Source organism: Oreochromis niloticus, linkage group LG17 (assembly GCF_001858045.2).
Source record: "Oreochromis niloticus isolate F11D_XX linkage group LG17, O_niloticus_UMD_NMBU, whole genome shotgun sequence".
NCBI classification, from domain to species: Eukaryota; Metazoa; Chordata; class Actinopteri; order Cichliformes; family Cichlidae; genus Oreochromis; species Oreochromis niloticus.
Window position 1 is genome coordinate 9,684,696 of NC_031981.2, and position 22,635 is coordinate 9,707,330.

General features: G+C 40.6%; 1 protein-coding gene across 2 annotated transcripts; it reads left to right on the top strand.

Annotated features, from left to right (window-relative positions):
* Positions 1 to 10,459: 10,459 nt before the first annotated feature.
* nudt4b (nudix (nucleoside diphosphate linked moiety X)-type motif 4b) lies at positions 10,460 to 21,918 on the top strand. 2 transcript variants are annotated; one of them, XM_013271180.3, is made up of 6 exons: positions 10,460 to 10,606; positions 10,842 to 10,959; positions 19,160 to 19,270; positions 20,253 to 20,297; positions 20,451 to 20,538; positions 21,239 to 21,918. In XM_013271180.3, the coding sequence occupies exons 2-6, from the start codon at positions 10,861 to 10,863 to the stop codon at positions 21,457 to 21,459; spliced, it is 564 nt and encodes a 187-aa protein (XP_013126634.1). In that variant the 5' UTR covers positions 10,460 to 10,606; positions 10,842 to 10,860; the 3' UTR covers positions 21,460 to 21,918. The 2 variants fall into 2 exon arrangements, with proteins under 2 accessions (XP_013126634.1, XP_003445077.1); XM_003445029.5 differs by having other exon boundaries at positions 10,461 to 10,959.
* The last annotated feature ends 717 nt before the right edge of the window (positions 21,919 to 22,635 follow it).

Below are 22,635 nucleotides of genomic sequence, written 5' to 3' on the forward strand. Positions count from 1 at the left end.
AACAAAAGAAGATGATACTGTTTGAAGTGCAGCATAATAATTCATCCATTGTCACCAACTTAACGTCCGCTCCTTACAAAGCAAGGCCTGACAGATCACATTCCTAGCTCATCATGACTTATCATAGGGTTTTAATAGAGCACTTTTAATGCAAAACATTGGATCACACAATGACAATACAGACCACCTACTTTTCCTGTTGATGTTCTCTGCACGGAAAACCTCCTGTCTCCTCATGTTTTTCCTCTTTAAAACCACTTATTACATCTGATTATACACGTGAGTACGGGATTTGTTTCTTTTACTTCTTCAGTTACTTTAATGAAAATTCAACACAATATTATCCATTAAAAATTCCATAAATCTTTTAAAACTTCCTACTGTGTGTCAGTGTTTTGTTTCCCCCAGCAGCCTGTAACCCATTTAATCCAGAATCTTTCCCAAACATAAGAATATCCAGATTATATGTCATCAGCAAACCTTTGAAGTAATCACGGTTTTAGGACAGTTTTTATCCGTTCCAGTTATCCCTTCACTGTAGTGCCAGTCATAAAACAGACTAATTCTTGGTGGGTGTTGGCCTCCACTAAGGCTGCTCTTTGTCACTGATTTTATTCATAGTTTTTATGGACAGAATTTCTAGGCGTAACCAAGGCGTGGAAGGTGTTGGGTTCAGAGGTTTTAGGATCTCACCTCAGCTTTTGGCAGATGATGTGGTTTAGTCGGCTTAATTGAGCAATGACCTTCAGTTTGCACTGAGGTGGTTTACAGTCAAGTGTGAAGTGCCTGAGGTGACAATTAGCTCCTCCTGATCTGAGACCGAATAGAGTGAAATGCCCACTCAGGGGTCGCTTCCCAAAGTGGTGGAGTTAGATATATTTTAGGGACCACCTACAGCTGTGCTTCTGGCTGGTAGGTAGAGGCTTACACCTCTTCATTATTAGCAGTGGGGAGGGGAGGGATGTATGGGGGAGAAGGGGGGCATCGTCACCACTGACAATGTTGTAAAAAAAATCCCCACAAGGTCGACGAGTTCTCTCAGCATAACTCACAAGATCAGCGCAGTCCACATGAACACATGATGAAGATCCGTTTGAATATCCAACTTTTTGAAACATGATGCACTTAGTTTGCTCAAGTTACTGACTCACAGGACTCCTAAGGGTCATGAGTAACTTTGGCTTTCTCTTCCCTGCTGTCAGTTACCGCCATATGCCCTCGTCACAGTCGCATTTTGAGCTGTTTGGGTGGATTGCCTCTTTCTGTCAGGCTGTGTGTCATCGTGGCTGTGGGGTTTTGTTTCAGTCGACTTTCCCACATTCGGGCAAGCTGTCACTGTCTGGGTTTGTTTATGCCCCTTTAAAGCCTAATCTTCACATGATTATAGAGTGTCTGTGTTTTTGCTCTACCTCGAGGAGACAGAGGCATTATTGTTGGAGAAACACTTGGTCACAGGTAGCCTCAACAGTTTAACGTAGTGAGATAACATCATTGTGAAGTATTTATTCTTCATGAATCTTCAATTTGATGCTCTAGAGCATGAAAAACTATTTACACATTGTGTAAATTACCATGCCTAATATATAATTCTTTTTCAGATTAATCTTCTGGCAAGATCTCTCTGTGTCTTTCTGAGCAATTCATCATAAGTGATGTTTACTCTCACTGAGTCTGCTTTATCCACTGCTAGCATAATGACAGGTTCGAATATGCAGCCACAAGTCCCCATTGTGCCCTTCAGCCTTCACAAGCAAGTCATTCTTCCATCCTTGGCTTTGAGACCTGTATTTATCCTGTTGTATAGACTGGAGGAGAGATGTTGATGTGATTTTTGGGTGAGGATTGCAAAAAGGCTTGGCCTTAAAGTTGCACACTTACACAATGCTAACTTTCCTTTGTTAAATTTCCAATTGCATAAGTCTTTGGCCAGAAAACACTGCCAACCCACCACCATCCGATAAGGATAAGATGGATCAAGTTAGTTAATAGCTAAATAACCCAGCGGAAGTCAGGCAAATTCTTAAGAAGCTAGTAGAGACTAAAGAGGGAGATAAAAATGTAAAATTGGGGAATATTTTTCATACACTGGCTCAAATTATAACTCCTAATAAATGCTAGTGTTGTACTTTGTCTTCTTCGCCTATCAGCTTCATACTTTTAATGACAGGTGTTGTTTTTAAAGCTTCATTGCGCCCTGGAAGATATCTTTTTCTGAATCCAGGTAATGTGGATTTGGCTTTTACTGCAAACAGTTTATCAGTGTACTGTCAACATAACCTTAAACCTTCAAGATTCTGCTGCATTACCAACAATGCGCCTTTATGTTTCCACTCAGTTTAATCTAAAAGATGGGTTCTCAAACTGTGTCCCACGGGCCAGTGGTGGCCCTCAAATAACAATAAAAGAATTCACAAGGACACTTTTCATTCATCCAGACTTCCTGTCATACAATAACATGGAACCACAGAACAAGACAGAGAGTGTACTCGTCTTTAACTCTTGGCTTTTTGACATCATGCTAAATCAGACTAAAGCTAAAACTCATACAGCTGGGTTTCAGTCACCGTACACATCCATCCACGCATCCATCCGTCAGCTTCTTCTTATCTAAAGTTGGTTCTTGGTGACAGCAGGTTTAATGGGTTATTCCAGGCATTTCCGGGTGAAATGAAATATATAATCTCTCCAGTGTACCCTGGAGAGATTATATATTACATATTATACATCTCCTTTGTTTATGTAGACATAAACAAAAGTGACATTCCCAACAAAAACCACTATTCTGTGAAAGGACAGATTACGAATCATAAAAAAGGGCTCGTGTGTGCTCATCTTTTCCACTTAGTCATCAAAAGTTTTTGGAATTCTCTGATCTGGAATTGAAATTTTTTTCTTTCACCCAAGGTACATATACATACACTTACATCTAGAGAAACTTATGTTACCCCTTTCTAAGCACAGTACATAGACAGACTTCTCTCAGGGCATAGCAAACCTCCAGCTGCCTTATTTGTGACTCTGTTCACATAATAGCTACTTGTCAGGTAATGCCAGAGGTACTAAATTACTCTGGAGACAAAGATGTTTATTTATGCGTGCGAGAGTGTGTGTGTGTGCTGAAGGTGGGGTGGGAGTAGAGGGACTTTTACCTTGGCTGACCTGCGAATTTCTTTTGCATAATTGTTGTAAACACCCATTACTGCTCCTACAGCAAACTCTCTATCCCACAACAATGGAGTAGATGTTTGTGCTCGTTACATACCAAAGAGCTAGCTGTATGACTGAACTGTGAAACGGGTTGGCCACAATGTGTGAAGTACTGTTTCTTCACACATTTACTGTTCTTAAACGACTTTTTAAGAACAGGCTCATTGACAACATAGTGAGCAATCACAATCAGAGAATAATCCTGAGACTTTGTAAGAGGAATACACTTTGAAGAGTTCCCACTCCATTAGCATACACCTCACCATATCAGACATTTTCACACAGTTCAGCCAATCACTTCAGTATTTGTGGTTGTTGACATTTACAGGCCTGTGAAAAAGTATTTGGCCCTTTTCTGATTTCTCTTTTTTTTACATATTTGTCAACCTTAGATGGTTAGATCATGAAACAGATATTAATATTAGCCAAGGGAGGTTTAAGTATTATTGACTTGTTTAAGGTTGTGCCAAAGCATCTCAGTTGGATTTAAGTCCAGACTTTTGGTGCGTTACTAAATAAGTCAGAAATTTCAAGTTTTAAGGAGTCACTCCTAGGAGTGGCAGCATTCCCAACTTCCGAAAAGATACTTTTTTTTTTTTAGCTATTTAGTGGTGAATTTGGATTATTGTCCAACTGCATAACCCCAGTGCACTTGAGCTTCAGGGTACGAACTGATGGCCCAGTCACTTTCTTACTGTTGAATCATGAACTCTGACCTATCTGAGACAAGTGAGGCCTACAATTCTTTATGCTACGCCTACACTAATCCGGATAAATTTGAAAACAGCGTTTTCATCTAAAAACGGTCCGCGTCCACACTATCGTTTTTAGTTGTTTTCATCCACACTGAAAACTTTACATTCCTGATCATGCGTGAAACATAAGACGATTCGACCTGTGTCATTTCCGTCTGCCGTTTGTTTACTTTCCGGCTCTTTGAAACATCGCAGCAAACTGTCGAGGAAAAGTGCCGAGTTTTATCTGGAGCTATCTGGATCATGTACAAACTGATATTAATCTTTAATAGGGCTTTCAAAATTGAGAGCAAACAAAACAACTGCTATACAATGCCGTCCGCCACCTTAGTTGAGTTGGTCACATGACTGCCTCATGTGACTAAAATGTGTCATCGTTTTCGAAAGCCTCCGTTTTCGCAGTCCTCACTGCAACGCGAAAACAGCATTTTCAAATGTATCCACTTTGGAGAGCGTTTTCAAAAAGCGTTTTCCTTGACCAAAAACGCTGTCTCAGTGTGGACGGAAGGCCAACACGGAGAGACAAAGATGCGTTTTCAAACTAAAATGTATTAGTGTGGACATGGCCTTAGATGTTGTTCTGGGTTCTTTTGTGACCTCCTGCATGAGTTGTTGATGCCCTCTTGATTTTAGTCATTTAAGTTTTCCGTATGTGGATAATGACTTTCACCATGGAGCGCCCAAAGCCTTTGAAATGACTTTGTAACCTTTTCCAGACTGACGGATGTCAGTGACTTTGTTTCTTATCTGTTCTTAAATTTCTTTAAATCGTGAAATGATGTGTTGCTTTTTGAGCTCTTTTAGTCTACTCCACTTTGTCAGACAGGTTTCGGTCTATCATTACTATTACTGCCTGCTAGGTTTGGGCAGCTTTTCCCCATAGTATAATCAGCTTTTAGATCTGAAACATCCAAATGTGACAAATATGCAGTTCAGATACATTTTCACAACACTGTATGTAATTTTAAAATTTATATTTTAATGAACCAGACGTCAGCCTGGAAGAGTCAGATTCAAGTTCTCGGTTTCTGCCTTGGTGAAGAAACAGCATAGATCTACCTTTGCAGAGGCTAATATTCAACAGCTGACAGCAGCACACATCCATCTTGTCAGCCTTGGCCAGCCAGCAGGAGTTTATCAGATGAGTTTCATCTCATTAAACGTTCACTTCACGCTCAGTACCTGAAAACTATTGTTGCATATTTGCTTGTAATAATGACTGTATTTAAGAGAAGGATGTGTTGCAAAAACCTCATTTTACTTAAGTGTTCAATAATGAAGACCTTATGGGAAAACAGATGGCTGGACCTAAAATTATCCTGATAGCTGCAGCATGACGATTATCCATGAGCTAAACTTAGGAAAGGGATAAATGATGTCTCATTGTCTTTATCTGGATGAGGACATCTCCATCTTTTATATTAGAGATCATTTCAGGATTGTGCTATCTGGCAAGCAGCCAGTCCTTCACATGGCTCATGACTGAAGGCTCAGCGCTGAGGTCAAAGAAGAGACTTATGGGTGAGCTAATCAGCTCAGGATTTTATAGGCATAATCACAGTTGGCTGCAAACACTTAGCGGATCACAGGCAAATGAAGAGGCAGATTGGACTCGGTGTGTGAGAGCTTGGGTGTATGTGTGTGCATCTATAGATGTAGCAACATGTATACACTATTTCTTTGTAAAAAAAAAATACATGTGACATGTGTATCCATGTGTGCATGTTGTGGCTGTAGACGACTATATGGAGTTGTGTTGACGCAGACTCTCCTGATAAAGTGAAGAGTCAGTTCTGTGTCCATCCATCTGTCTCAGCGTGAGCCAGAAGAAACCGGATCCATATATTCCCCTCACACCTCGGCTAAATGGGGACCTCTTAATTGCCCTCCTTTGCTATGCAAGACGGCGATGATAAACCACTTTAAGTATATGATGACAGAAAGATTTATTTTCCACTGATGCCATCAGGATGATAACATCTGTTGTTATATTAGGGAGCAAGATTTGGTTCAGCTGGTCTGTTTCTAATTTTAGTCCATTATAAATCACTTGTAATATATCATGCAAATGACATCGGGAATCTATAAATACATTAAGTTTCTAGCACGTCTCCCTTACCCTGATGGTATGGATACAAATGACAACCTGCAGAAACTCTGCAGTCATTTGTAAACTTAAGATGACTACTTAAGCCATTGGATATGCAGTTATCTGTACTATTTAAAGAAATCCACATGTTCTCTACAATGCTTTTTCCCATTTGTACCCATTACTTTAAATAGCATATGGCAAATAAATGATTATCTTTTAAATTATTTATAGGTTATGTTGGAATTGCTCTGCAATTATGGTCCAGGAGGTCAGATCAGTGCAAAGCCATGAAACCATTGCTAAAACAAGATGATGATGCCGTCTGACTTGCAGTAACACGATGACCTGCATTTGATGCTGTATTTACATCTGAAGCAACTGATGACAACAGTGATTTGAATGATAATATGACGGGGGGTTACCTGTTTATTTCCACACAGAGGTTTCTAGGTTAAATGGAAGGGGGAGTCAAGATTTCTCTGTCCCCACACCCCTCCCAATTTCATGGGGGAAAACGTGTGAAAAAGGGTCACTGGGATTATCAGGATTAGCCTGTTTCACTGAGTATCAGTCTCATGACACTAGTGAGCTCATCAGTTAGTTCTGCACAATCTCAAAACTACACCCAATGATTTTCAGTAAATCAGCAAACTGAAAGAAACAGAATAGTGGTTATGCTGCACCAATTCCCAGCTATCACCTAAAGTGGCTTTACAACTACAATTCCCTCAAAAAGTCTAATATATATATATATAAAAATATAATGCAATGATTCACAATAGAACACAGAAAACATATTAACTGTTTAACCTGAAACATTTGACTGTGTCCTGAAAAATATTAGCTCATTTTGAATTTGATGGCAGCAACATGTTTCAGGAAAGTTAGGCTGAGGCAACAAAAGGCTATAAAAGTAAGTGGTACTAAAACGAAACAGCTGAAGGAACATTTTGCAGCTAATTAGGTTAATTTGAAACAGCTCAGAAACATGACTGGGTTTCAAAAAAGAGCATCTTAGAGAGGCAGAGATTCTTGACAAAGGTCACTGAAGACTGTGAACAAAATTGTAACGACTTTGAATATCTCATTATCTAAAGTACATAATACGATGCCGTGCCATCCACATGTGCAGGTTGAAACTCCGTCATGCAAAGAAGAAGCCACATGTGAGCATGATTCAGAAACTTCTGTGGGCCAAAGCTCATTTAAAATGGACTGAGTTAAAGTGGAAAATTGTTCTGTGGTCAGATAATTTGATATTGGACATTTTTTGGAAAACATGGATGCCACATCCTCCAGAGAAGGACCATTTGGCTCGTTTTAAGCATTTAATTCAAAGACCTTCATCTCTAATGAAAAGGGGGTGCATTATTGTCTATGCAGTTTGAAGCTTACACATCTGGAAGGGCACCATCAATGCTGAAAGGTGTGTGCAAGTATTAGAGCAACATATATTCCCTTCCAGCCTTCCATCTTGTTGAGGGAAGACCTTGTATTTTTCAGGAAGACAATATTAAACAGCACACTGTATCTATCTCTGTATTTCAACAGCACTGCCTGCCAGGAAAGTTGAGCATTACATTACATTTTCTCAGTGTAAAGATTTGTTATGTTTCTATCTTTTGTTGTGAATAGAATATGAGTTTAAGAGATTTTATTGACACTTTCATACAGCATTTAAACTTTTTTTTAATTGGGATTGTATATTGTAAGGTTAAGGCCATACCATATTTGAGAGAAAACCCAACAATTGCACAGTCCCCTATGAGGAGAGCGCTGGACAACAGTGAGAAGAAAGAACTCACTTTTAACAGGAAGAACCCTCTGACACACATTATGAGAGAGAGGAGATACAGCTTCACTACTGTGATGCAGTAGTGGTTTATAAACACATGGGAAGTGAAAATATGTGAGTGCACAAGTAGAGGGAGTGTATGTCTCTTGAATCCAGTCTGGAGGTCTGATATCTCAGGGCTCTGCCTCACGTTCTACTACATCATTCTACATCAGGACGTCCATGGACAAACCTAAAAAGCTAAATATAAAAGTATTTATCAGAAGTAGTATTTAGCCTGTTTGCAATCTTAGTGGATGCAGAACTTAAGCATGCTCCAACTGTTTATAACGAATGAAATGCTTCTCAAAGTGCAACCTGAGGGATACAAGAATGTATGAGGCCAATGTTTTTGCATTGCATCCATAAGTTACCAATGCTTGAGGGAAAGTACAAGAGTGAAGGAAATCTTGAATGGCAAGCCACATGAAAGCTAAAGTAGCATTTCCTTTAATGATGAAGTATTCGACCTAATGACTACACAAAGGTCTAACTGCTAGAAAACTTTTTTTTATCGCTTTATATTGTACGATCTACTGTACAATATAAAGCGCCTTGAGGCGACTGTTGTTGTGATGTGGCGCTATATAAATAAAATTGAATTGAAAATTGAATTGAACAATTTCATTTTGCCAGCATTTATCTCCTGAAACTTTAAAGACAGAATAAAGATTCACTTGACTATCTCCACAAATCTACACAAACAAGTCGGATATTGCAGTCCCAGTTCCCCTTTGATCAATTTCATTAATTTATGGATTTTTATCTTCTGGAGCTCACTTTGCTTTTGATGTTGTTATCTGCAGGCCTACAGCATGAAGGCCTGCAGGTCAAAGGTAAACCGAGGCCAGGCTTCCCCTCAGTTAATGCGTGCCATCAGCACATGTGCTCTACTCTGTCACCCTTAGACTGTAATTTGATTATCTAGAGTGAGTTTAAAAGACATCATTTAAACAGTGACTACATTTACTTAGTTGATAACTTAGCACTTCCCACTGTGCTGTTGAAACTGCTGAAATCCACCCTGCTGACAAAGGCAAAGGATGTTGTTTTGCTTTCACTTGAAATTACATAAATTAACCCTTCAGTTACATGAGAGCAACTGCTATTTGATAGTCTTCCCAGGAAGAGCAGGTCAGGAGTTTGCTGTCACAACCTCTGACAAAAAAACAGTTGCAACATCAAGACACCTAATTCCAGTTTTCAGAAGTAACTCAGAAAAATACTTCTGAGACCTACATGTTTGTTTTCCTGCTGAGTGGGAATAACACACTCAGAATATGACCTCTGTAATGACATAAAGTCAGTGAAAACAGGGAGTAGCTCACTGATTTCCCAACACTGGACAGAATGTGTCGTACGTGATCTTGTGCACACTTTTGTCGAAAAGAAGAAATCTAAGAGGTTTTTAAGCAGCTGGTTTGTTTGAACTAGAAAAGCAACTTACTACAGCAAGAAGACTGTGTAAGGCACATAGAAGTAGACAGAATGTCTACTTCTTACATGTGGCTGTACAAAAGGTGGAACCTGTAAAAGAAAACCTATAAAATCCAATTCAATAAAACTGACACAGCTGACTATATCATGGAAAATGCTTTGTAAATCCCATCCCTTTCTTGGATCTCAGAGGTGGTATTGCTCAGCCGAGCCATGATAATTCAAGGAGAGCTCCAGGTCTGGTGGGTCTGGTGCTAATATGATTAGCACATATCTGGGGGATTTAAAACTGTGATTTCACAATTTGAGTGTTTCCTTAAAAGATTGTCTTTTAAACTTTCAGTCTGTCTTTTATGAGAGTAAGCTTTTTGCAGAGCATATCCCAGATCAGAACACAGTGAGTCAATGAACAATACCAGGAAAATGTAAAGGTCAGAAATCAGTAATGTCCTCTATCAAAATATCATACTTCAAAAGATCAAGAATGTCATTTCACTTTAATAGAATTAGATTCTGTCAAGGACAAGTCATCCATTAATTCAGTTAGATTTTAAACAGTACTTTTACTTCCTCCTCGGTTCTCATTCGCACATGAGTCTGAGTATATAATACTGTTTACCTTGTGTCTGCGATGGACTGTAAAACTGCCACCCGAGCATAAATATTGTTATCTTGTCTTCTGACAGATTTGTTCCCCCCCTCTCTCCTTTTGAAGTTCCGCCACACCAACATCAAGGCTGTAGCTACTGTGGACACTGAGGTCATGTCATCTGCATTTGTGTCTGTGTTGGGCTTTAAGAAATAAAAAAAGAAACGTCTGTGGAGAAGGTGCCAGAAAATATGTAGATATACTCTGCCTGGTCAAGATTTGGTTTTGTGGGATTAGGATATGGGGCAGTACTTATCAATATGATTTTTTTCTTTTTCAGTGCAACAAATGATCTCCAGGACCTCCTAAAATTCTCATCAGGAACCACAGACTGGACGTTTGAAAAAAGCTCCCTCTTGTGCCACTGGAAACAAAATTATAAACTTACGTATAAATCTATGTTTTGAGTAGACGCTTAGCCCCGCCCACTTTACACAAGCCCAGCCAATTAGCTCATCCCCTCCTCAGAGGAGTGATCTGTATTTCCGAAACTCCGGGCTGCTTGTTCATTGTACTGAGTCAGCGGCCATACGCAAATGGATCCAGAGGAGGGCTGTGCTGTGTAGGCTGCACTCTACATAAGCTCTCACCCTGCGGGACTGCGCGCACATACTGCCGACTGGAGATCGCAGGTAGCATCTGGGGGCTTGAGTTACACATCAGAGGCTCTGATTTGTGCTTATTTTCACAAGGACAAGCTTAAATCCAGGATTGTCTGACGAGGTCTTTCCTACATCCTCCGTTCCTGATCTGCCCATCGGGTGCATAGAGCAGTACAATGCGGCGGCTGTGCTGTTGACTAATTGGACACCCCCTCCACCTTTTTCTTCTTCTTTTATTTTGCTTTTTTGCCGGTTCTTCGTCAAGGAGGCACATTTCCAAATCAATGATGAAGCTCAAACCAAACCAGACCAGGACATACGATGGCGACGGTTTCAAGAAGAGAGCGGCATGTCTGTGTTTCAAGAATGAACGTGAAGAAGAGGTAAGAGAGGTTATCCCAGTGTGACGCTGTGTTTTCCTGCATCTTATCAACAATATGCAGCGTTTGTGTTCAGTGACTTTGTGGCCTAATCAATCTGCATCTAGCAGCCATTCAACGTGCACAGGGATGCTCGTTTTCTAAACGCACAACGATCCGTAATAAGACACACGGGCTTTGATTTATGGTGGTGCCTACTAGGTGTAGTTATGTGTTTGCTGGCAAAGCCGCTGTCTTTTTTTTGTGTTTGCGTGCTGCTGATGTGCCTTGGGCCATCCAGTTTAGGCTAGTTTGAGGAGCACGTAGAGAAAAGGGGGGAAAAGCAGTGCTGTCGAGCAACCTTCACCTAGCATTATACGACTAATAGTATGTTTGTTTCAAAAATAAAACACACGGGCAGCAGCGCAATGTGAAACTGCCCTCTCAAGTAAGGCTGAGGTCTTATTTTGAAAGTAACTTCCGGTTAGCTTTTCGCTAGCTTGAAGCAACGAGCAGAAGGGGGGCGAGGCGCTCACTTGTACGTTTCCTTTAGTAGAGGGTTTAACAGTGGCGTGGGCTGAGTGGGGGGTGACAATATAGGCCACAGGTCTACTGCTAAATATATCCATCAAATGTGGGGTCATTTTACTCATTTTAATATGACAATAATGTGAGCGTCCATGACCGAGCAGCTTCATTCACGGTTATGCTGCATCCCGCCGGCCTTGGGCGGGCTGCTGCGTAGCAATACTCTTGATTAGGATTTAAAGGGACCATCACATGTAAATAATGAATGGATGTGACAGGCTGTGATGGGCAGTGCTTTAGACCCACCTCAAAGGAGATTTAAGGTAACCTAAAGCAGGGCTTTAGTGAGACGTCCGCCAGATTTTAAAAACTACCAGAGCTTTCTTTTGTATTTTATTTTTTATATTGTGGGGTGGCTGTTCCCCCCCCCCCCTTTTTTTTTTTTTGGGAAATATTTTTGTAACTACAACCCCCCCCCCAATAAATATCAAAAGCTGTAAAAATTGACCTTATATCATGTCTCTGTCTGCTAACGGGTCTGGTTAACTGGTTTGCGTGCATGAATATTTCACCAGTAAGTGACAAAAGTCACGGCTGTCCCCTGCATATTCTGGCTTGACTAAATTTAGCCCTTTTTTGGCGTGGCATAAACAAAGTGTTACACAATGTGCAGTAAAGACATCACTGTCTGCTGTCACTAGACAGGCACTAAGAGCTCTGCCTAGGCTCTCCAGTGTTTGGCTGTTAAACACACCATATCAGGAATTTTACAAGCATGCAAACAGTATATGTGCTTGTTTGCACATGTGGACATGGTATGCTGTTGTTATGTAAGATTTTTTTTTAACTGCGTAGCCATAAAAGAAATAGAGATACTATGCAGAGATGCAGTTTTGCTTTCTTTTGAATTGATTTGGTTTCGCCATTTTTACTTGCACTAGTGTACTGTAATATTGTGACAACAGAAGGATGTAGGTGACTACAACCCTCAGGACTTTAACAAGCATGTCTGGGCTCGCAACCACAAACATGACTCAGCTTTAAGTAAGAGAACTGATGTGATGCTCTTATTGTAACTGGGTTGGCACTAATGGTGATTTTTTTGAAGAGGATTCACATGTAGTGTAGGATTTGTAGTAACACACATATACACTACATATAGATATGTAGACATTGGATACCTAACTTTGGTGGAACAGGAGCTGTAGATCTGCTCAGCTGTTTTTGTTTTGGAGGGGAAAGGAGAAAGCAGGGCCCTTAAGGCCAGATACTCTGTGATACCAATAGTTTAACTTCGAACAGTGGAAAATGGGAAGCTGACAATTCAAAGAGACAGACATGTTGGTTGAGCTGGTGAAATTACATTTCATCACCACAGTGCGAAGTTGTCAAAATGAATAATTAAGCAAGAAGAGCCAGTGTTTCTATGTGTGTCTACTTTAAGTCTAAACATGTCAGTAATATGAAAGCCACATATGTTAGTGTGCTAACATGTGTGGTAAGTGTGATGCATCATAGTAAAAGGATTTCAGCACTGTTTTCCCCAGTGGTCGTCGCTTGGTATAATTCAATCAAATTGTGTGCTCACTGAATTATGTAATGTCTGTGCTGCCTCAAAGCTGCAATATGGCTATTTTACAGTCACCTTCAGTCCATTTTGGCTTTCCAGACGGAAATTTTCATTGTTTTGCTTTGGTCCTCCCTCTTTCTTCAGCCTTTTGTCTGACGCTGTTGGTCTAACAGAAAGGCCTGTGCAATACTTTCTAGCTGGGCCATAAAATCTTCAACTACTTGAACTAGAGTTGCTCAGATTTGCTAATTTAGTTTTCTACCTTCTTTATCTTCTTAATGTGCTTCCAGTGGTTTAGTGTTTAACACATTCACTTGGCAAGCGAAGGGTCACTTATTCGTTTCCAGGCGCAGACAAAAATCTCTTCAGGGGTTGTGTCGGGAAGTAAAACTGGTGGTGAATCAAACAAGGGGAGCTACCTGCTCAACCCCTTGTGGAAGCCAGAATTCAGCTCTTGGGTTCCAGTGACCTACCATTATCTCATGGTTAGCACGAGAGTCTCTTCGGTTAATTTTTGGGGGTTTTCCGTGACTGCGCTGACTTGTTCGCAGATAATTTACATTACAGTGCGCTCCAGGTGGTGAAGTTTAAGCTAACGTTTTAGAAATATAACAGGAATTACTACTTGGCTGTTTGGCCCTGAGCTACAGCTACTCAAATGTGTGCGCAATGGAATATAATCGACGCTTTAGAGTGAAGAAAATATTCTTGCGTTCACCTGAGTGTCACAAACTATGACTTCATATAAATGCAAAGCAGTTTTATAAGGTGATGATGTCACATGGTATTCTTGCTTGAAAGCCACCACCCCCGTGTCAAATTTAGCAGTTGCTGTCAGAGGCTTTTAACACAGTGAATTGTAATGCCATAAGTGTTATCAGAATAACAGTTTTAGGAGTAACCTCCGTGTTTCTCAGATTGTACCCCATGGTTTGATATTGAAAGTATCCCAGCAAGTAACAAATGCTGTCATCATGGGAAATGGTTGTGGCCGGTTATCAGTTTGAGAAGACGCTACGTCTTAACATCAAGAATGAAGTCTCTGCGTTCGCATTTTGTGCTGTTTTCCTCTGAAGTCGCTTGTTTACGACTCTTATTAGTTGTCGTATAATGCAGCCACTATATTACTGTCTCAACACCATCAATCATGTCTCCTGAGCTCCTCTTCTTTGGTGTCTGTGACTTTACATCATTCTGTCCTCCAGCTGCCGGCCTGGCATGTGGAGCCTTCTTTATTTGACAGCTACAGGCGGTCGGTCCCCCATGGGGAGGAGGTGTTTATGTCCTCCAGAATATTCCTCCCCGCTGTCCCTGTTTTGAGGCCATGCCAGCAGACAGACTCTGTTTAACTAACAGTGGTTCTAAAAATCGGTTGCCTATTCATGAAGTTAAGTAGTGTTCAGAGAGGTTGTGTAATCAGTGACTTCTGGGCATTACAGCTTACACGTCTTTACATTGAAGTCTTTAAAGATGACTCGTGTAACTTTGCAACATTGGCTTGATTGTTGTGTAGGTTACACATAACGTTAGCTAATGACTGATTTATCCTGTTTGTCTGTTGTGTATTATAGACACACACCCTGTTTCCTTTTTCACACTGGTGGAACACTAAGTGGTATGCCACTGGTAAACATGCAGTGTTATATGTACATGGTAAAAGCCTTGAGCAAGTTGCTGCTAAATTTGCATCCACCAGTGCCCAAACAGTTCATGTCTTATGGCTGATTTGGATTTCTGTGGTGAATCTTTGTAGGGGTTATGTCGTAAGCCATATAACCATTCATGCTTGTGCATGGTGTTAATTACCTTGTGGTCATGTCCCACTGTTTTATATGTGATGCCAGCCACGATAGAAACAAATAAAATCCTACGACTTTTTTTTTTTTTTTCTCCCCTCCTGGGTTCTGTTTTTTTTGTCTTTTTTTCTCCTTCCCAAATGTATTTTCCCTCCTTTTTTGCCTCTTTGTAAATTCCCTCCCATCCATTTCAGTGGTTTTGGTTTGGCGATGTCCCTCCAGGACATATGTGAGTCCTTATATCGAAGCTTGATTATTATTCCCCATGCTAGGGCGGTAAATCTTATCTCATTGATCCACTGTGGTGAAAAAGCAACTGGAAATGTATATGCTTGAACAGGCCAGTCACAATAGTTCCATTTGTTCCATTTCCATTTATCTACATTTCCAGGTAGATGCACGCCAGATTACACTGTAGGGTTTTTACAAGGGTTTTGTAGTTGTAGTTTGTAGTGTCACCACTGGCATATATTTACCAAACATAATACTTTCTTTTTGATACTAACATGCATGTGGTATATCAATTATCAATAATGTTGCCCTGCCACCTTTTAAGGAGGTTTGTCAATCTTCCTTCTCCTATAAAAGAATTAAAACTTGGAATATGCTTTTATGATGTCTTACAAAGTCAAAGGGGGGGAAAAGCAGTAAACAGTCCCTCCCCCAAGGCAATTTTTATTTTCTTTTTTATATATATGGCAGAGACTAAACGCATATGTGAACCAAATAATGTAAACAATGTAAGGAAATGTTAGTAAAAATACGTATTGGTGGAAAAAACTATAATAAAATACAGACATGAAGGAAATGTTTTCAGTCTTAGTCTTCCAGTTTTTTATGTTATGCAAAATAACAGTTTCTGTTAACTAATGTAAGAAAGACTCCCTGCTTGAACTGTATGTTGACCAATCTTGGTTACATGCTTATTCCGCCCCTAAAGACCCATTTTAAGTAAGTTTATTTATATAAATATAGTTTATTTATATAGTCATTTGATGGCTTGAAATACCCTGCCTGTTTTTTGACTTCTTTCCCCTGGAAAAATCGGTCTAGTTTTGTTTGTTATTTTTTAAAATAAAAAAAAAAATCAAATTGGAGGAACTGTAATAACTCTGCCCAGAGGCCTCTCCTCTAGCCTGACCTTCTTTCTAAACATAAGTGGGTTTTCAGTGCTCAGAGTTCACCGTCAGCTGACTGTTGACCTGCCATCCTGGTGTGAGTTATTTTGTTTTTGAGTTTTTTGTCCTCTTTAAATTGTAGCTTGTGTGCTGTTTTTGTACTTACTGGTCTTTTTGTTTGGTGGGTTGTTATACAGCTCAGAAGGCGGAGCTTAGTTAATCTATACTATAATTATTATTTTTTTAGTTGATAATGGGAATACCAGTTCACGTGACTGCCAGGGCTGCAAGTTACTGAAAATAAATGAACAAACAGTTCAAATAAAAGTGTAATAATGATAATTATATAAAAGAAATGGACATATTTTGCCTGTTCTTTTACAACATGTAACATGGTTTCTTTTTATTGCGATCAAAAGGACTTCAGTTTGGGAAATTCTCTAAATTCTTGAATGTAGGTGAATGGCCTAAAGAGGTTGCAGGTCCATATTTGGCCTTGGACAGGTGAAATTGTGCCCCACTGCTGCACTTCTGTATGAAATATGGAGCAGTGTTCATCTCAGAGGTTCATGTGAAGAAGCAAACCTCTTTAATTAAAGATGGTTTGTAATATGTAGATTCCAGTCTCTACATTCCATAATTGACCCTACCCCTCTTTTCTTAGGGTGGATGAATAATATTTCCTCTTCAGCAACAACTAAACGCTAAAATCAGCTTCGTTGTTGCTGCCCCGGAAACACCGTGTTTTGTATATATCACACACTCACTGCTTAGCGATCTCCCCTTAATCCTCGCCGGCTGCAGTTCAGCACACACGCACTGTTAAGAAGTGAGGACCTTTTGGCACACCCGTGAAGTCGGTGAGCCTGCGTGGAACCTCTTGGCAGAGTAATGACTTCTGGCAGGTGACATTCACATTTATAAAGGAGGACAAATAAAACACTGCTGCACACTGAGAAACACAATAAAAGATCTCACTGGCAAAAGCCCTCCTGTTGTTGAGGGAGCTTACCGAGGCAGGTTACCAGGTTCAGCTTTGCACATTTCTTATAGTTTGCACCCTCCTGAGAGAACGGCATGCCCTGCACCGGCACTGCTCGTACTATTTGTGTAAATGCCTCTTCTTTTAACGCGTCATTTACTGTACATTATGTAAGCCGTACACCTGTCACATAAGATAAACATCTGTTATGTGATGTTTCTTCTTTAACCTTTTCATCACTAGGGAAATCTTTGCACACATGCACTTAACATCGGTTCCCCCTCACCCCCACCCTAACCTGCATCATCCCGGAATAAGCAGGTGGTTGAATCGGGCATGTGAGCAAGACGCCAGCCGGCAATTGACAGACAGGGCTCCAGTCATGTGCCGTATCAGTCAGTCTGTTTGGTCTTCAGCCCTGGCAATTTAGAAGAAGGCCTCGTGTAGCCGCGGCTAAAATCCCATTAGAGAACGTAAGGGAAGCCATACGAAAGCTGAGGTGGGATTAAGCTACAGGCTGACTTCTCTCACAGATTACTGCATATGAAGTCAGTTAAGTTGCATTGTTCACCATCTGTTGCACATGCTGCTTCACAGATTTCTCACACTAATTCATGGACGTTCACTGTTTGGCCCCTTTGCCCTGACCGGCTCCCCCGCTTGTTTGTTGATGCTGGATTATGACAGAAAAAGGAAAAATGCTAAAATGTGCTCAGTCACGCTTAAATGAACTATCAGAGACTGTGACAGAATCCTGCTTTGTTTATTTTTTTAAACACACGCGTTGGCTGTATGTGTTAATGATGATGACACTGCTTCATGCAAAATGCGATAATGTTCATCGCAGCTGTTTTCGTGTGTCTTTCGATTGCTATGTGGATACTGCCGCAAACCGCACACACAGGCACATCTGATCTGTGCGTATCAGTGGACACTGCAACTGTCGTGTAATTCAAACTCCAGCGGGCCGCTCGGGGGAGCACTGGCAGAATTTTAGGGGCCCCCAGCTGAGTTTACAAGCATTGTCCGCTGAGTTCATGTTGTGTCGGGACCACAGGGACAGTAGTATTAATTAGGGTTGAGTATTTTCAAGAATGGGCATCCACATGAACCGGTGGGGAAAAAAAAGAAAGAATAAACGAGTAAAAACTATGGATTATTTGCTCAAAGGAATATATATTTATCTAAATGTATGTAGCATCTTTATGCAACTCAATTTGTCTGCGTGATGTAAATTCCATTATTAGATGGTACTTGCTTGTGTGTGGAGTGTACGTGCCATCCTTATTGTCAACATGTCTTCACCCACTGGTTTACTGTTTTGGTGTTTTAACTGGCACCATCTTGATCTCTTGAAATGAGAAAGTGGAGCTGACAAGCTAATAGTTGTACTAAGTTGTTGCGGTGGTAACCGATATGCCTCCAGTAGACTGTATTTTGCTAGTTTTTTGCAGTTCTTAACTTTCTTTATTCCAAATTGATGTTTAACTTCAAAGTGAACATCATTTTGCCATAAATAGGACCTGAGGACAAGTTTATAATGGCCCCCTGGTGACTGTTCGAGAGACTGCAGATTGACGGACGCAAATAAAAAAAGTACATATAGCCTGTATGTACTTTAAAAAAAAAACTTTTTGTATAAAGTCAAGGGGATATGGACTACACTAAAAGTACTTTCACCTGCTCCCTTATTTAAATGGTCGCCACAACGAATCAATCCACACTGGATTGATTAATTTGGTACAAAGCAATCATCTCATCTATGAACTAGTTTGTGGCTCCTGAGGCTTGGTTTGTGGCGTCTTCTGGTCCTGAATCAGGTATTTTTCATGCGTAAGAAAAAAAGCGTTAATCACTGCACCATGGAGACGCTCCACCATGGAGTATGGAGTCACTCCACTAAGAGCATTAAATGTGCATGGATCCTCTTAAAGAGATCAGAAAGTAGTGAAATAGGACCACCTGTGTCTCCCTACAGTCCACAGCTGTCTGCGTTCAGTTCTGCGAGTGAGTGTAAATCCTGTCTTTGGCATCTTGTGAGCAACGCTAAGGCAACTCCAACCATCAGTCATTTTTTGTATGATGTTTTGAGTCCCAAGGGTCCCATGGTTCATGTCCTCAAGTTGCAATATAGGCCACTGAAACTCTGTATGCTCCTGTGTGCTTTAACTCCTTTGGTTTATTGGGGTTTAAGGTAAAAATAATAATTGTTTTTCTTTTTCTTTGACAGGTTCTGCTGGTCAGCAGCAGTCGGCATCCAGACCAGTGGATCGTCCCCGGAGGAGGGATGGAGCCAGAGGAGGAGCCATGTGGTGCAGCAGTGCGAGAAGTGTTTGAGGAGGTAAATAAATCTGTGCCCTGACTTTGTTTTAATGTTATATAAGTCAAGTCTGAAGTCTATAAAGTGAAATAGGTTTGTGCATTGGTGCAGAGAGACACAGTTGGCACCTAATACTGCTATCATTTGTATTACATCTGTAGTGTTTTAAAAAATAATGAGTAAAAATCCAGAAAAAAGAATTGGACTTGCATGGTTAGAAACTGTAAGTAAGCTAAGGGTGAGAGGTTTTTGAAGGGCTACAGTGTCAGCAGCTGGGTGAGTGAGGAGCCTGATGGTATTTCAGAGTTCCCCCTGGTTGAGAACCTTGTGTTCTCAGCAACGTCAGTGGTCTAAACTTGGCTCTTCACTGGATTCTTGTGCATTCACAAACCCTGTAGCCTTTCCTTCTGGACACATCAGTGGGGCAGACTGACACTTGAGCAGATGTCATATGTCTTAACAGTAATTTGAGGCCTGTGAACACAACTGAGTACATCTGAATTAATAAAATGACTGTTATGAAAGAGACTCTCTCATATTACTGTAATTTTTATTATTATTGTTGTTATTATTATTATTATTATTATTATTGTTGTATTCTTACCCAGGTGATGGCCCAGTACAGTATAAATGACAGTGAAATCTTTTATATTGATGTCATATGTTGACCTTTGACTCTGTGTAGCTCGTAGCTTTGCTAACAGTTTCTGCAAAAACTGTCATAGGGGTTTAATTTGTTCAGTCCTGATATATGTATTCTTTATGTGTGGGCAGTTATTTGTTGGACTGTCCTGAATGTTTAAACGCGACACACAGTTCCCACTGTGTTGATGCAGAACACTGCTTTTCTGTTGTTTTCACTTTCTATTCATCTCTGTGACTGACCTTCTACAGAGGCCATAGCTACTTGAGCCTTCCAACAAAGAAGTATACTCTGTGCTTCCCAAACACTACAGCCAGTAGAAATAAATGATTTTTTTTTTCTCCTTTATCTTTTCCTCAGGCCGGTGTGAAGGGCAAACTAGGACGCTTGCTTGGTGTATTTGAGGTAAGCTTTTCACAGGACAGGACAAAATGTGCAAATTGTATAAAATCTGCAATTTTTTACTTTAAAATTGGCAAATAAATGTAGGTGTGAATTGCATGATTTATTGCATTGCTGCATTGTAATTAAATATACATTTATCTCTGATCCTTAAAGCAAAACCAAGATCGTAAGCACCGAACGTACGTGTACGTGTTGACTGTGACGGAAACCCTGGAGGACTGGGAAGACTCTGTCAACATAGGTAGAGTTTTGCTTCATGTCCTCCCCTTAAGCATCAATACTTACTGTTCTGAGGGCTGCTGCTTACACCATACTCTGTATTTTTTATTGATGTGAAAACTAGAGTACTGCACAGAAACCACACAGACACTGGCAGTTACAACAGGTGCCTATAAATCTAGGCCACTGATCATTACTGCAGTGGTACTTAGCTGCAGTATATTACAGCTGTCAGTGCGGCGGACGTCAGTATCCAGTCTGTGTAATCCAAAGCCTAATGTATCCCCTCTGTTCTTGCTTTGAACTCTGAAAACCTTTATAGCATATGTCAGTTTGGTCTGTATATGGATATTTGAAGGTTTTCAGGTATATATTTGAGTTTCAAGATACTATAGATATATATGGATACTGTATCTTCATCCTACTTTAATGCGTCCTATTATTGCAGCTTGTTTGCCTCATTGTGACATTCTGTGAAATGTTTCAGTCCAGCATCACCTTGTTTTTTATTTTTTTCTTCTAACAAGTGAAGATGGGGTAACCTGCAGAAGCTATTAAAGTTCAGTCCATTTTGTCTTTTGATATGAAGTCAAATCAGCTTGTGGAAAAGGGAAAGAAGGGGTTACGTGACTTGTTCTGCACAAATGTTACAGTTTGTGTGACAGTGCACTTTGCTGGTGATTAAGAAAACTTGATCTTCAGTTCTCTGTCTCCCTCTGCAGGTCGTAAGCGGGAGTGGTTCACCGTGGAAGAGGCCATCAAAGTGCTGCAGAGCCACAAACCCGTTCACGCTGAGTACCTGCGGAGGCTCCAGCTCAGCTGCTCCCCCACCAACGGAAACTCCATCCTCCCGAGCCCCTCGTCAAACGACAACTACCCCCATTACAGCGCTACACCCACCACACCCTCGACGGGCAGCGTGCTGGGCTCCTCCTGCAGATAGGACTGCAACTCAACCTCCTGTCCTGTCTAGCTGGGACAGTTCACCTAATGTCTGTACAGTCTCATGCATGAATCTAAAGACTTTTTCAGAGTTGTGGCTCTCCTTGTATGTATAGTTTCTAATCTTAGCTGCAGGACAGACCAAAGCCATTGCCAGAGCCGTGTTAAAGACTGAGCAGGAGAAGCTGGGAACACTCTGGCAGAGAAACTGTGATTGTGGCTAAATTGAACACTTTTCTTTTGCTGGCAAACGTCAGAATGAGGAGCTGAAGTTTGGGACGAAGAAGCTGCAGACTCTGCTGGTACGAGTGACCTCGTGAAGGAATGCCTTACAGAAACTTTGTATGAATGTGGTATTGGGGTTGTTTTGTTTCACTGATGGTCCTTTTTACGTCATTTTATTTGAACGAATATGCTGCGTGAACTCTAATAAAGGGTAGTCGACAGTGTTAATTGGTAAGAGACTGACACGTTGTATTTTAATGTAAAAGCGTGATTTCTTTTCCACCATGTTAACCATTAACTAATGACAAAATACAGTTAATTGATCTAAATTAGTATTTTCACTTAAACTTGGATGTTGGTGTTAACAAATGCAGCTGGAGTGAAGGTACTGGAGTATTTCAGTTAACCATTAACCTGTAAAACAAACAAAAAAAAAAGTTTCTACCTCAGTGAGCCTAAACTGGATATGATGATTGCCATGGTCATGTCACAGAATGGCACGATCTGATATCATCGTGTTGGTGTTGTTCCCAGATCATCATACTAAATGTTGTTCCAGGATCAACATTGCAAGTGACCAATGAGAATGTTGTGACGTCATACTTTTGCGACTTCGGGAAAAACCGCCGTAAAACAAAAAACTGTACTTAAGCTGCGAGAAAGCGCCTCTGTCCGCCAATCAACGGACCCTAATCCTAACCCTTTAATAGACGGTAAGCAGAATTGATATTGTCCTTGCAACATTGGAATTTCATAAATGCACGAATGGCTTGGTGCGCAAAAGAATAACGTCACAACAATGTGATTGGTCATTGCAATGTTGAACCTGGAACAACATTTTCATGATGATCTGGGAACAACACCAACACGACGATATCAGATCATCCTCACAGAATGATAGCACTGCTGTGTTTATAGTTAAACTTGAGCCAGTGTCTGCGAAGTTGAGTGT